General features: G+C 42.5%; 1 protein-coding gene across 5 annotated transcripts; it reads left to right on the top strand.

Moving 5' to 3' along the window:
- The first annotated feature begins 947 nt into the window (after positions 1-947).
- On the top strand, positions 948-11,833 carry LOC132454472 (potassium voltage-gated channel subfamily H member 1). 5 transcript variants are annotated; one of them, XR_009524940.1, is made up of 12 exons: positions 949-1,119; positions 2,123-2,246; positions 2,752-2,858; positions 3,314-3,442; positions 3,758-3,876; positions 5,012-5,404; positions 6,059-6,488; positions 7,424-7,623; positions 8,196-8,448; positions 9,219-9,415; positions 9,711-10,946; positions 11,069-11,833. XR_009524940.1 is itself a non-coding variant. In XM_060047844.1 (11 exons), the coding sequence occupies exons 1-11, from the start codon at positions 1,047-1,049 to the stop codon at positions 10,542-10,544; spliced, it is 2,859 nt and encodes a 952-aa protein (XP_059903827.1). In that variant the 5' UTR covers positions 949-1,046; the 3' UTR covers positions 10,545-11,833. The 5 variants fall into 5 exon arrangements, 2 of the variants coding, with proteins under 2 accessions (XP_059903828.1, XP_059903827.1); XR_009524939.1 differs by having other exon boundaries at positions 9,711-10,987; XR_009524938.1 differs by having other exon boundaries at positions 9,711-11,012; positions 11,053-11,833.
- The last annotated feature ends 2,965 nt before the right edge of the window (positions 11,834-14,798 follow it).

Here is a 14,798-nt window from a genome sequence, read left to right as displayed (position 1 = left end):
TTGTAAATATGAAACATCATGTCTGTTCACAATGATTGCACCATTGCACACGTGACGCCCTCCATATTAAATATTGTGTATGCATGCACAGTGTATCTTTAATTAATCTGTTTATAGAAGATACTGGCAATTTTCAATATACCACATTTAACTTTTTATATATTAAGTACTTAATATTCTAATATCGGATATGTATATAGGCCTACATTTTGGAATTAACGTTTTATACTTTAAACTTTTTTAAATTAAATTAAATTAAATTGACAGAGAGAGACAGAAGACATAGAGAGTCAGATAGAGAGAGATTGAGGGAGAGACAAAGAGAGTGAGAGACATAGAAAGAGACAGAGAAAGAGGCAGAGAGAGAGAGAGAGAGAGAGAGAGAGAGAGAGAGAGAGAGAGAGAGAGAGAGAGAGAGAGAGAGAGAGAGAGAGAGAGAGAGAGAGAGAGAGAGAGAGAGAGAGAGAGAGAGAGAAATATACAAATTGGGTGCAATTTGTTCACCATTCAAAATGTTATCCACACTAAAATAAAAAAAATCCAGAACTATTCTTAATAGCAAGAATTAAATCAGATATATTCAAAACGCTGAGGATGGAAAGCTAAAACGCCAACAAAGTGCGAGAGTTAGATCAAGAGGGGCGAGCGAGAGCGTCTGAGATAATGAGATAATGAGAGAGAAAGAGAGAGAGAGATAGAGAGAGCGAAAGAGCGGGTCGGAGATAATGAGAGAGAGAGAGAGAGAGAGAGAGAGAGAGAGAGAGAGAGAGAGAGAGAGAGAGAGAGAGAGAGAGAGAGAGAGAGAGAGAGAGAGAGAGAGAGAGAGAGAGAGAGAGAGAGAGAGAGAGAGAGAGAGAGAGAGAGAGAGAGAGAGAGAGAGAGAGGTATACCGTATAGGTAGAGAGAGAGGGGTATAGGTAGAGAGAGAGGGGTATAGGTAGAGAGAGAGAGGGGTATAGGTAGAGAGAGAGGGGTAGCGAGGTAGAGGGAGAGGGGTAGAAATACTGGTAGAGAGAGAGAGCCTAGTGTCCCGGCTCTGCTCCGTGATGGCGGGCGGGCGGAGGGGTCTGGTCGCCCCGCAGAATACATTCCTGGAGAACATCGTCCGGCGATCTAACGGTGAGACGGCAGAAATATACGATTGTGCTGCTATTATAGAGTAGATGACGTACTGTTATATATACTGTCATATATATGGTCACATAGACTACAATGACGCTTGCAGCTTACAGGCGCGTTCAAGCTTGCCAAGTGCCGGTGTGTGTTTTGAAAGATCATCACAGACACTGCGGTTAATTAGACTGCAACCGGTCACAATACGGTTCACAGCGGGACTGATCCGCAGAGGAGAGGTGTTCAAGCGAATGAGCTTGTCGTGCCTCACACACTCCATTAGCCACCTTTCTGTTTGACTTTCATTTTGGACTTTGACGCAAACAGACCCATTGTATAAAATAAATAAATATATATATTATACACTATACAGCAAATCACAGCCAGACCTTTTGTATATAATAAACATATGATATACGGTCTAACTGATAAACTTAAACGCATACAGAACCTTATATTTTACATAGAAAATGTATAATATGTCCTATATTCAACCTTTATTCCATACTTCAGAACATAGACAAAGTTGTAATGTATAATAATATATGAAATATTAAATTTAACTAACATATATTTATTATACTTTAACTCATAGACAGAGTTCATATGCATAATATATCATAGATAAATTATGCATCATATATATACACCGTATATAACCATCAAACTAATGTGTCTTTTCAGATAGACAGGCCGATCACCTTAAAAATGTGTCTTTTCTGAAAGACAGACAGATCATCTAACCAGTGTGTCAGACAAGACAGACCGACCATCTCTTTCCAGACAAACAGACCATCTAACCAATGTGTCTATTCAGACAGATGGACAGACCATGCATGTGTCCTATCAGACAGACAGACAGACCATCTAACCATGTTTCCTATCAGACAGACAGACAGACCATCGGACACGTGTCCTTTCAGACAGACGGACAGGCCTTCTAAGTTCTAACCATGTGTCCTATCAGACAGACAAACAGACTGACCATCTAACCCATGTGTCCCCACAGACAGTAACTTTGTGCTGGGGAACGCTCAGATCGTGGACTGGCCAATCGTTTACAGCAACGATGGCTTCTGCCACATCTCCGGCTTCCACAGAGCGGAGGTGATGCAGAAGAGCAGTACCTGCAGGTATCACTTTTATAAGGTAGCCTCTGTCAGGCTACCTTAGTGTCAGTCTATCACTGTATCATTATCTATCAATCTATCAATCAATATATAAATGTAGCACCCTATCAGGCTATTTATCAAAATAAAACTATGTCCATCTATCACACTATCTAGCACTTTTTTATTCCAACCCTATGCACACTCTATCAGGCTATCTAAGTATAACTTTATCTATCACTTTATAATTCCATATAACCCGATCTATCACTCTATCAGGCTGCACACACACAAGCACACACACACACACACACGCACACACACACACACACACACACACACACACACACACACACATGAAGAAAAGAGAATGTGGTTGTTTATAAGTACTCTTTCACTTTATCTATCACTATATATGTTTCTCTGTGTGTGTGTGTGTGTGTGTGTGTGTGTGTGTGCTTGTGTGTGTGTGTGTGTGTGTGTGTGTGTGTGTGTGTGTGTGTGTGTGTGCGTGCGTGCGTGTGTTCAGTTTCATGTACGGGGAGCTGACTGACCAGGTCACCACTGAGAAGGTTCGGCAGACGTTTGAAAATTATGAGATTAATTCGTTTGAGATTCTGATGTACAAAAAGAATCGTGAGTATATTGCTTTTCATTTATCAAAACATATTACACATTATCATGACATGTTTTGCATTATCTGACATGATCATGACATCTCATGAAACAGTTCAAATGATCATGACATATTTCACATTATCAGGTCATATTTCACATTATTATCATGATATATGATATATGACATATTATGGCATAACTCACCTTATCATGACATAATGATGTATTACACATTATCATGAGATATCAAGAAATAGTTCACATTATCATGCATTTTCATGACATATGTCACAATATCATGACATGTTTCACATTATTGGGACATTATCATGAAATATTACACATCATGATCTTTTTTGTCATTATCATGACATCATCATTAAATATTTCAAATATTCCATTTTCTTTTTTAACGATAATATATATACAGTGTATACTGCTACACAACTAATCAAGTTCCTGACTCTCTGCAGGGATGCCTGTTTGGTTTTATGTAAAGATTGCTCCCATCAGGAACGAACAGGACAAGGTGGTCTTGTTTCTGTGCACCTTCAGTGACATCACCGCCTTCAAGCAGCCCATCGATGATGACACATCAAAAGGTAGACATACGGTTTCTAGAGCAATTTCTAATATTTAAGACTCAGACGCATATAGGATGTTCAAATATAAATACTATAAATCTTTCTTAAATTGTTCCATAGCGTCTAAAACGTCTGTTGTGTGATCTGCTTGGTTGCCAGGTTTGTTGTTTGATCTGCTTGGTTTCCAGGTTTGTTGTTTGATCTGCCTGGTTTCCAGGTTTGTTGTTTGATCTGCTTGGTTTCCAGGTTTGTTGTTTGATCTGCTTAGTTTCCAGGTTTGTTGTTTGATCTGCTTGGTTTCCAGGTTTGTGGTTTGATATGCTTGGTTTCCAGGCTGGGGTAAATTTGCACGTCTGACGCGAGCGTTGACGAGCAGCAGAGGGGTGTTGCAGCAGCTCGCCCCGGCCGTCCAGAAAGGAGAGAATGTCCACAAACACTCCCGCCTGGCTGAGGTAAAGTGGTCCTTTGGGTTCTCTCCAGGTCTTCATGGTAACTGAGTTGTGGTATAGGTTCTCTCCAGGTTGTCTTGGTAACTGAGTTGTGGTTTAGGTTCTCTCCAGGTTGTCTTGGTAACTGAGTTGTGGTTTAGGTTCTCTCCAGGTTGTCTTGGTAACTGAGTTGTGGTATAGGTTCTCTCCAGGTTGTCTTGGTAACTGAGTTGTGGTATAGGTTCTCTCCAGGTTGTCTTGGTAACTGAGTTGTGGTATAGGTTCTCTCCAGGTTGTCTTGGTAACTGAGTTGTGGTATAGGTTCTCTCCAGGTTGTCTTGGTAACTGAGTGGCGGGTTAGGTTCTCTCCAGGTTGTCTTGGTAACTGAGTGGCGGGTTAGGTTCTCTCCAGGTTGTCTTTGTAACTGAGTGGTTGGTTAGGTTCTCTCCAGGTTGTCTTGGTAACTAAGTTGTGGTTCAGGTTCTCTCCGGGTTGTCTTTACAACTGAGATGTGGTTTACGGTTTTCTCCATGTTGTCTTGGTAATAGAGTGGTTGTTTAGGTTCTCTCAGAGTTGTCTTGGTAACTGAGTTGTGGTTTAGGTTCTCTCCGGGTTGTCTTGGTAACTGTGTGGTTGTTTAGGTTACCTCCAGGTTGTCTTGGTAACTGAGTTGTGGTTTAGGTTTTCTCCGAGTTGTCTTGGTAACTGAGTGGTTGTTTAGGTTCTCTCAGAGTTGTCTTGGTAACTGAGTTGTGGTTTAGGTTCTCTCTGGGTTGTCTTGGTAACTGAGTGGTTGTTTAGGTTCCCTCCAGGTTGTCTTGGTAACTGAGTTGTGGTTGAGGTTCTCTCCGGGTTGTCTTGGTAACTGAGTTGTGGTTTAGGTTCTCTCCGGGTTGTCTTGGTAACTGAGTTGTGGTTTAGGTTCTCTCCGGGTTGTCTTGGTAACTGAGTGGTTGTTTAGGTTCTCTCAGAGTTGTCTTGGTAACTGAGTTGTTGTTTAGGTTCTTTCAGAGTTGTCTTGGTAAGTGAGTTGTGGTTTAGGTTCTCTGTGGGTTGTCTTGGCAACTGAGTTGTCTTTTGGGTTCTCTCCAGGGTTGTCTTGGTAACTAAGTGGTGTGTGAGGTTCTCTTGGTTCTCCAACAGTGTTTTCTGGCACAGGTTCTTCAGCTGGGGTCCGACATCCTGCCTCAGTACAAGCAGGAGACCCCTAAGACCCCTCCCCACATCATCCTGCACTACTGTCTCTTTAAGACTACCTGGGACTGGGTGATCCTCATTCTCACCTTCTACACCGCCATCATGGTGCCCTACAACGTGTCCTTCAAGACCAAACAGAACAACGTCACGTGGCTGGTGGTGGACAGCATTGTGGACGTCATCTTCCTGGTGGACATTGTTCTCAACTTCCACACCACCTTCGTAGGTCCGGCAGGGGAGGTGATCTCCGATCCGAAGCTCATCCGAATGAACTATGTGAAGACATGGTTCGTTATTGACCTGCTCTCCTGTCTTCCTTATGATGTCATCAATGCCTTTGAAAATGTTGATGAGGTTGGTAATAAAAGTCCTAAAATATTTATCGAAGAAAAATGCATGAAACAGCAGTTGGATGAGGTTCAAGCATCAGTCTCAAATATAAGGCAACTTCTAGTGCAGAAAAATCACTGCCCATTCCTGGGCTATTTAAGACACAAAGGCATAAGCCTCAATTAAATTAAAATGACCTGGATTTCTTTGGATTTTTCCTAGGGAGACTTGAGGGGCTCTGTGACAGCCCAACAATAGGAATATAAACCCTAACACGAACCTCGTCTCTGAATTCCTTAGGTCAGGAGACAGCTATACCCATCTCAGACCACACAGATCTAAACTCTAACCTTCTCCCTGGAGCCCTTAGGATACAGCTATACCCATCTCAGACCACACAGATCTAAACTCTAACCTTCTCCCTGGAGCCCTTAGGATACAGCTATACCCATCTAAGACCACCTCGAACTAAACCTCACAGTATCTCACATATATCACCTATACTGGTTTGCGGTTGAATAGTAAGGAGTTAAATGGTTAGGGTTTGGGTGTGGTTAGATGGTTAGGGATTAAAAGGTTGGGGGACATGTTATTAAAGGTTTAATGGTTAGGGGACAGATGATTAGAGGTTCGATGTTTGGTCGGGATTTGGTGACTAACCTGTGGCTTGTTCTGCAGGGGATCAGCAGTCTCTTTAGCTCTTTGAAAGTTGTGCGTTTGCTGCGACTGGGCCGGGTGGCGAGGAAACTGGACCATTACATCGAGTACGGAGCAGCGGTGCTCCTGCTGCTGGTGTGCGTGTTCGGTCTGGCGGCCCACTGGCTGGCGTGCATCTGGTTCAGCATTGGAGACTACGAGGTGATTGACGAAGAGACCAACAGCGTGAGGATGGACAGCTGGCTGTACCAGTTGGGGGAGGCGGTGGGCACGCCTTACCGTTTCAACATGACAGGGGCAGGCCGCTGGGACGGGGGTCCGAGCAAGGACTCTGTCTACATCACCTCGCTGTACTTCACCATGACTAGCCTCACCAGCATCGGCTTCGGGAACATCGCGCCAACAACCGACGGGGAGAAGGTCTTCGCTGTAGCTATGATGATGATTGGATGTGAGTGACAGTATCTAGCAGTAAAGGCTCATTTATGGTTCCACGTCGATGCAACGCAATGTCCACGCAGATGCTTGGATGCAGTCGTGAACCTGGTTTGCGTCAGCTTTTAGTGAGCAGACCAATCACAGCCCTTGCTGCCTCACTTCAACGCAAGCTTACAATTTTTGCGAGGCGCACGTTAGGCCCTTGTGTTGCGTCAACGTGGAACCATAACTAAGCCTTTAGTGACTAGTAATTGAGGGGACTTTTGGTTTGTGATTGTGGTCACTAGGTGTTATTAACTAGTAATGGTGGTAATAAGGCTTTGGTGACTAGTTATGCTGATAACTAGTGGCGATAAGTGATGATGGTACAAAGGAGTAATTAATGGTGGGCACTGGGAACTAAGGTTTAGTAATGGTGGTAACTACTTCTATACTGCAGTATTACTGTAGATACCAGGATAGTATAATACTGTACTGCAGTAGTACTGAAGATACTATGCTGCAGTATAAAGTGCTGCTCCACTGTTGCTCCCCTTGAGGAAAGACCTCCAGGAAAGGAACATGTCAGTGTCATCATTCTGATGACCGCTGCTTGGTCAAGTCAACATGTTCAGGCTACTTGGAAATAGATGACAGTGCGTATGGAGTCAGGAAGCCATGTGGAAATAGCTGACCCACTCAGAAAGCTGCTGACTGAGTGTTACATCATCTGTATTATATCTCGCACCTCCAACTGGGGCTAATATGATAGATATGTGCTCCTTACTTTTTTATTTACATGTTTGTCCAAAACACTTGAGTTTTTAACTTTTTGACCTACAGTCATAAAGTTACCTACAGTCATAAAGTTAGGGCCTTAACGATTTCAAAACATCATTTTAAAAGGGTATGTATACCTGTTTGTATCGCATATTATAATTCAAAGACGTGTTATGTTTCTATTTGCAGCTCTGCTTTATGCCACCATCTTTGGTAATGTGACCACCATCTTCCAGCAGATGTACGCGAACACCAACCGCTACCATGAGACGCTAAATAGCGTTCGAGACTTCCTCAAACTCTACCAGGTCCCAAAGGGACTCAGTGAGAGGGTCATGGACTACATCGTCTCCACCTGGTCCATGTCCCGAGGCATCGACACTGACAAGGTACTGACACCTGGTCCACTCTGCACCTGTTCCATTCTGACACCTGGTCCACACTGACACCTGTTCCATTCTGACACCTGGTCCACACCGACACCTGGTCCACACTGACACCTGGTCCACACTGACACCTGGTCCACACTGACACCTGTTCCATTCTGACACCTGTTCCACTCTGACACCTGGTCCACACTGACACCTGGTCCACACTGTCACCTGTTCCATTCTGACACCTGGTCCATACTGACGCCTGGTCTATAGTGTCTGCTGGTCAACACTCATCCCTGGTCCATACTGATGAGTTACTGACTGTTCAGCTTTAATGTCTGGATTTCATAGGGTATACTATGTTATTATATGGGATGTATAAGATATCAGTGGTTAAGGTTACAGAGGGTATACTATTTTATAACATGGGATATACAATATGGTATCAGGGGTTATGGTTACAGAGGGTAAACTATGTTATAACATGGGATATATGATATAGTATCAGGGGTTATAGTTACAGTATGGAGTCATCTACCTTTCGGTTGTTTAACGCCTAAGCCTTTACTGCTTAATCTCTTCTGTAGGTCCTCCAGATCTGTCCTAAGGACATGCGGGCAGATATCTGTGTTCACCTCAACAGGAAGGTGTTCAAAGAGCACCCCGCCTTTCGCCTGGCGAGTGACGGCTGTCTGCGAGCCCTGGCCATGGAGTTCCAGACCGTGCACAGCGCTCCGGGAGACCTCATCGTCCACTCCGGGGAGAGTGTGGACAGCCTCTGCTTCGTGGTGGCAGGGTCACTAGAGGTCATCCAAGACGACGAGGTGGTGGCCATTTTAGGTAAGCCTCAACCTGGAGGGTACTAACTAGTAGTACAGACTAGTAGTACAGCACTAGTACTACGTAGTACTAGTGCTCTTCTACTGCTTGATCAGAACAATCTCATGTCATTCCTTACCCACACTAGCTGAACCAGGACAATTTTGGTCGATTTTTTGTAAGGAAGGCACCATTGTGACCCTTTGACATCCATGATTTGCAAAACTAGTGTTTAGAAGCTCCCATAGCTGTACCTAATACGAACCCTACTGATACCAATACCACTACTACAACCCCTAGTAACACTTGTATGCATAAGATGGATTTTAACGGGGTCGCCAACGGCCCGATTTACACTGCGTCCACAATGCGAGATGGGTTGAGTTGAACAAACATCCAGAATGATTCACATCTGGACATATAGAATGTCCACTATTTACCTGGGTTCTTGGCCGAACAGCCAATTCCTTTAAGGAAGGTTTTTATTGGTTTTCACAGGAAGACATGAACAAATAAAAGTAATAATCATAAAATACAATTTAAAATAACAGATATACAAACATATTACATAAACATAATCCAAGTCTGATAATAATTATCTGAGTCTGCCCATATCAATTTTCCGTTTTCCCAATTTCTTTGAAGTATCAAGGAAAATGGATTCCTGCTTTTGAATCTTTTACATTGGTGAAGATCTTGTCTTCTCCTTGCCTCAGCAACACATCGTCATTACATCTTCCGTCTGATCTCCCCCTTGTTCTCTGGCCTTCAGTGTCTCTCTCCCCCTCCAGGGAAAGGAGATGTGTTCGGTGATGTGTTCTGGAAGGAGCCAACGTTAGCACAGGCCGGTGCTAACGTCCGGGCGCTAACCTACTGTGATCTCCACATCATCAAGCGCAACGCCTTGCAGAAAGTACTGGAGTTTTACACAGCCTTTTCAGGGCACTTCTCCAGGAACCTACTGCTGACCTACAACCTGAGGAAGAGGGTCAGTCTTTAGAATCGATAGTCATAATGACGTTAGTCTCTCTCTCATCTTGCTAGGTTCTGTATCTTCGTTTTGTAGCGTATGCATAACGTTAACATTTACATTTAGGCCCTATAGCAGACGCTTTTATCCAAAGCAACTTACGTGTATAAGTATAAGTGCATTTGTCAGAAGAAAGAGAAACAACAATATAACAAGAGTTGTTTTCTAGCTCTTTCAATGTGAGAGTTGTTTTCTAGCTCTTTCCACCAACGAGGTATTTCCTAGATCTTGAGCACTTTGTTTTTTTTAACAGATGATCTTCCGGAAGATCAGTGATGTGAAGCGCGAGGAAGAGGAGATGTTCAGGAGGAAGAACGAAGCGCCGCTCATCCTCCCTCCAGACCACCCCGTCCGCCGGCTCTTCCAGCGCTTCCGGCAGCAGAGGGAGGAGCGACTGGCGGCAGAGCGGGCGGGGCAGGGGCCCGGGGAGGACGCCCACGGGGCCCCGGAGAAGGCCAGCGTCCGGACGGAGCAGCCAAGGGTGCAGGAGGCCCTTGCCTCCACTTGTATCGTCATGGTAACAGATAGCCCGGGTCCAACTGCTGTGTGTTCCGCATCAACAGTCTCCAGAGCCATCCTCCACCAGAACAGCCTGGTGGGCTGCAAATCTGCCGAGCCCCATAAAGCCAAAGGCTGGGGTCGTTTTAAAGAGACGGTGGTGAAGGCGGAGTCCTGGAGCAGTGTCTCTAAAGCCGAGTCTTTGGATACCCTTCCTGATAGAACTAAATCCCACAATGAGATGTCCCTGAAGAAAACAGACTCCTGCGACAGTGGGATCACTAAAAGTGACCTGCGACTGGACGACGTTTGTGACGCGGGAACGCCACAGGAACCGAGCCCAGTCAAGCCCGACATTAAACAGAGCTCCTGTTCAGGCCCTGAACAGGGCATGCAGGCCTTGTTCCTGGAGTTTAAAGAGGAGCTGAGGGAGGGCATCGGAGCCCTCGACACTCGCATGGCCGCTCTAGAGGCCCAGCTGGCCGAGATGCTGGATCTCCTCCGATCCGGGAACGACTCGGGATCCTCCTCTCAAAGTTCTCACCCACCCTCCCCTGTCTCTGAAAAGAACAACATCTCAGAGGCTTAGGTTCAGCCTCTGAGATAGTAACACACAAGGGGAGGTGTTACTAAACTGAGGTTCAGTAGTTTAAAACAAGGAGAAAACTGTTACTAAACTGAGGCTCAGTTCAATGAGAGCCGTTACTAAACTGAGCTTGTAAGGAGAGCTGTTACTAAACTGATGTTCAGTCGTTTAACAAAATGAGAGCTGTAACTAAACTGAGCTTTGGTCGTTGAACACAAGGAGAGCTGTTACTAAACTGAGCTTTGGTAGTTTAAGAAAAGGAGAGATGTTACTAAACTGAGCTTTGAAACGTTTAACACAATGAGAGCTGTTACTAAACTGAGCTTTGTTAGTTTAACACAAGGAGAGCTGTTACTAAACTGACGTTCAGTAGTTTAACACAATGAGAGCGGTTACTAATCTGACGTTCAGTAGTTTAACAGAATGAGAGCTGTTACTAATCTGACGTTCAGTAGTTAAACACAATGAGAGGTGTTACTAAACTGACGTTAGTAGTTTAACACAATGAGAGCGGATACCAAACAGAGCTTTGGTAGTTTAACAAAAGGAGAGATGTTACTACTCTGCGGTGAGCGTCTTCCGAATTGATTATATGTGATGCAATACTTAACTCAAAGAAACAAGAGCATGACATTTTTGATCTGATCTTGGCAATAATACAATGTTGGTGACCATCTCCCTGTGAATATTGCTGTTCATGGGAGGAATGAATATAATGTCAATCATGAATATTTTACAATGCCTTTAAAGTCATATATTTAATTTAATTGTGTATGTAAATGAGCATGTAGGTAGTTTAGGCAGTTCTAAACCATTATTTATAGTAAGAGCAAAGAAAAACTTCATTCTTGTTAAATGTATATTGTGAAATAATGACTATGTACAACCACACTAGGATAAACCCCATTCGTTGTTTTACACAAACAGTGTCAGGGCTTAACGAAATGGGTTTCCATGGGCAGCTACAATGGCCATTACTACTGGGCTACAGTTAGCATTAGGCGTAGCACTTTAGAATATCTGGTCAATTGTGAATTCATTGCTTGAATATATATGAACAATGCTTGATAAATGAGAAATTTCACTTTACTACTGATTTAAATGCTTTTTTTACCGTGTTTAAAAGTTGCAGTTATTCTAAAGTGCTACCACATTAGGTTACCATGGTGAATGCAGCAGTAACTTCCCATGGTTAAGGAACTAGATGTTAAGTAAGCACATGTGGCTGTGATATCGACAAACTTTCTGGACATTTAATGAACTACGTCAATAAACATGTCGTTTATAACTAATAGACTACATCATTAAACAATTAGTTGGCATCTCACAAAATACGTTATTAAAGATGAGGTGTATATCTCATTAACTATAGGGCTTGGATATTAGCTCCAACCCCTAAACCTTACCAGTAAATCAATTTAACAGTATTTCAGTTAACCTCTGAAATACAGAGTGGAAAATGTGACTATGTTTTTATTTTCATTTTATTATGGCGTATTATATTAATGCTGGGGTAGGCAACTTGGGAGAAACCAGCAAGAGTAAGATAGATATCCCACCTCTCCCTTCTTGCCTCCCTCCAAAGCCACACCTCAAAAAAACCTGACTAGCTTTAGCAACAAGTCTGCCTAGCCTCTGGAAGACTCTGTGCTGTGCTCCGATATCCATACTTCCATGAGTACACTTAAACAGAGTACATCATCCGCACTCACTAAGTTCGCTGATTTTCAGATGTCGGTGTTATTCCAAATCGAATACTCCGTGGTGCACTTACCGGAAATTACGATCGCGACTGCCGCGGCGGCTCGTCACCCGCCAAAAATATCCCGCTTTGAACGGTGATTCCTTTACGCCTAGCAGCTATAAAAAGCTAAAAAGCTACGAAATGACTCCAATAATGCAGGCTATGTGGAAAATGCGCGGACGTTGGCTCAGCGTGGCTCCACCTCTCCTGCTACGTAGCAAAGATGGTTGCCGTTGAGTGCGAAAAGTGTACATCGTTCCACATTCAACGTTTTGACCATTTGGAGGGCACCATCCGGGTCCTTCCAGTACCCCTCTTTTCACCCCAATCGTAATTGGAATGCCCTACGTACTCAAACTAAGTATAGTAAGTACGGGAAGTATGGATATCGGAACACGCCACAGGTCATGTGTTACTAGTTCGCTAGCTATAGCAACAGGTCTGCTAGCCTTCTAGAAGCCTCCGGTCATATGCAGAGGGGGCGCATGTAGCCGATTAGCGAGGTAGGCATGTCGGCTAATCAATCATTTCATTCGGTCGATCAATTTTTGGACGCTTATAGGCCAGGGACAGCAACAGATAACGGATCCTTCTTTTACTTTTTCAAGCATTTGATTAATTGTTTGCTGTTGGAATGTAGAGTGAAACTCAATAAAGATGACCAAAATGCTTCTAAAATATATTACCTACCCGACCAGGTCTGATGGCCCCTTCAAAAGAACACCATCTAGTTCAGTTAAATCAATCCCTGATATGTTTCAACTGCTAGCACTCGGGCGCGGACCAAACGACCAAAATAGATTATAACCTGAAAAAAATTCTAACAAAAGTACGTCAGCCGAGAGCAACCAATAGGTTTAGAGCTAAATCGTCCCGCCCCCAGGAACATTTTTTTTTCTTCAGACTTTGACTGTCAGGAATTTCAAAACGAATGCGAGACAGAACACTGCCAATATTCACGTGACTCAAAGCTTGCGCCTGTGTGGTCAAATCTCTGAAAAGTCAGTTCTGAAAAAATACATTGCAATGGCATAAACGTACACCTTTACAAGTTTTTAAAAATAAATATTCAACCTTTCAAAACGTATTTCTCAATGTATGAACACCTGTTTGCAGAATCCCATTTACAAGGTTTCAAAACCGGGAAACAATGAAATACACTGTTAGAACAGTGCCAGATTTGAAACTCTGCAAATGCGTTGGTGATATTGTTTGAACTTTGAAAACATGTTTGTGAAAAAAAAAAATACTTTGAAAATGTGTTGGTGAAAATGATGAAGAAGATAAAATAGAACACAAAATCATGTTTACAGATGTTTGAATTTTTGTTTGAATTTTTTTCAGGTAATAATCTCTTTTTTCAGTGTTGCAAAACCTTTTTTACAAGGTGTTGAGTTTTCAAACCCAGACTTACAAGCCTTTGAAACTTTTTTTTTCAGGTTTGAATTATGGCAGCAAACTGGCTCCATAGTTACCTACCCGACCAGGTCTGAGGGCAGTGATGAGACGGACCGAGGAGGGCGATATAAGTCCAACCGGTGAGATAGTCTGAACAGTCCCAAGATGTCTCTCGCGGCAACCTCCAAACACTGCGATCATGGCTGGGATCGCATCAATATATATATAATATATATGTATATACACACACATATATATATATATGTATATATATGTATATACATATATATGTATATATATATATATATATATATATATATACATATATATGTATATATATGTATATATATATATATATATATATATACATATATATGTATATATATGTATATATATATATATATATATATATACATATATATGTATATATATGTATATATATATATATATACATATATATGTATATATATGTATATATATATATATATATATATATATATATGTATATATATATATATATATATATGTATATATATATATATATATATATGTATATATATATATATATATATATATATATATATATATATATATATATATATATATATATATATTATGGCAAGCAGCAAGGGAATGACAAGACGGGAGGCCAGGGTATTGGTTAGTTACAACTCTTGTGCCCCATACACCGCACGACACGAAGGTTGCCTTAAAGAGATACTTCACCGGTGGGAATATGAAGGTTTTATGAATTAAATAATTCAATGTATTATAAATGTCAATTTTTTTTTTAATCGGTTCATCCTAGCCTGAAAAAAGGCAGAAAGAGTGTTTTCATGGTCTCTCTGGCTCAAAGTAAGAAAACCTCCAACTACCACAGTGCATTGCGCTCGCTGCCCCGCCCACCTGTTTCCGGTCTCCCGTCCCCCTCAGTACGCGAGCTCCTGCCCCCTCTCATTCCTTATTGGTGGAAAAATTTGCGGCAAATTTGCCACCAAAAGTAGTATCCCTTTAATTACCACACACAAAGAACAACAAGACACACATGAACCCATGGACATGACTGCCTCTGTGACGGTTTCCGGTCCTGCAAAATCCCCCCCCCCCCCCCCCCC

This window comes from Gadus macrocephalus, chromosome 3 (genome assembly GCF_031168955.1).
Source record: "Gadus macrocephalus chromosome 3, ASM3116895v1".
Lineage (NCBI taxonomy): Eukaryota > Metazoa > Chordata > Actinopteri > Gadiformes > Gadidae > Gadus > Gadus macrocephalus.
Note: the sequence above shows the minus strand (reverse complement) of the source record. Positions and strands in the feature narration are given on the sequence as shown.

What these genes read in the sequence shown, in the direction of transcription:
- LOC132454472 (XM_060047844.1), top strand. Translation starts at nt 1,047, where the DNA reads ATGGCGGGCGGGCGGAGGGGTCTGGTCGCCCCGCAGAATACATTCCTG. An exon ending in TCTGATGTACAAAAAGAATC is followed by an intron (nt 2,859 to 3,313) that starts GTGAGTATATTG and finishes GACTCTCTGCAG; the next exon opens with GGATGCCTGTTTGGTTTTAT. An exon ending in AACACTCCCGCCTGGCTGAG is followed by an intron (nt 3,877 to 5,011) that starts GTAAAGTGGTCC and finishes TTTCTGGCACAG; the next exon opens with GTTCTTCAGCTGGGGTCCGA.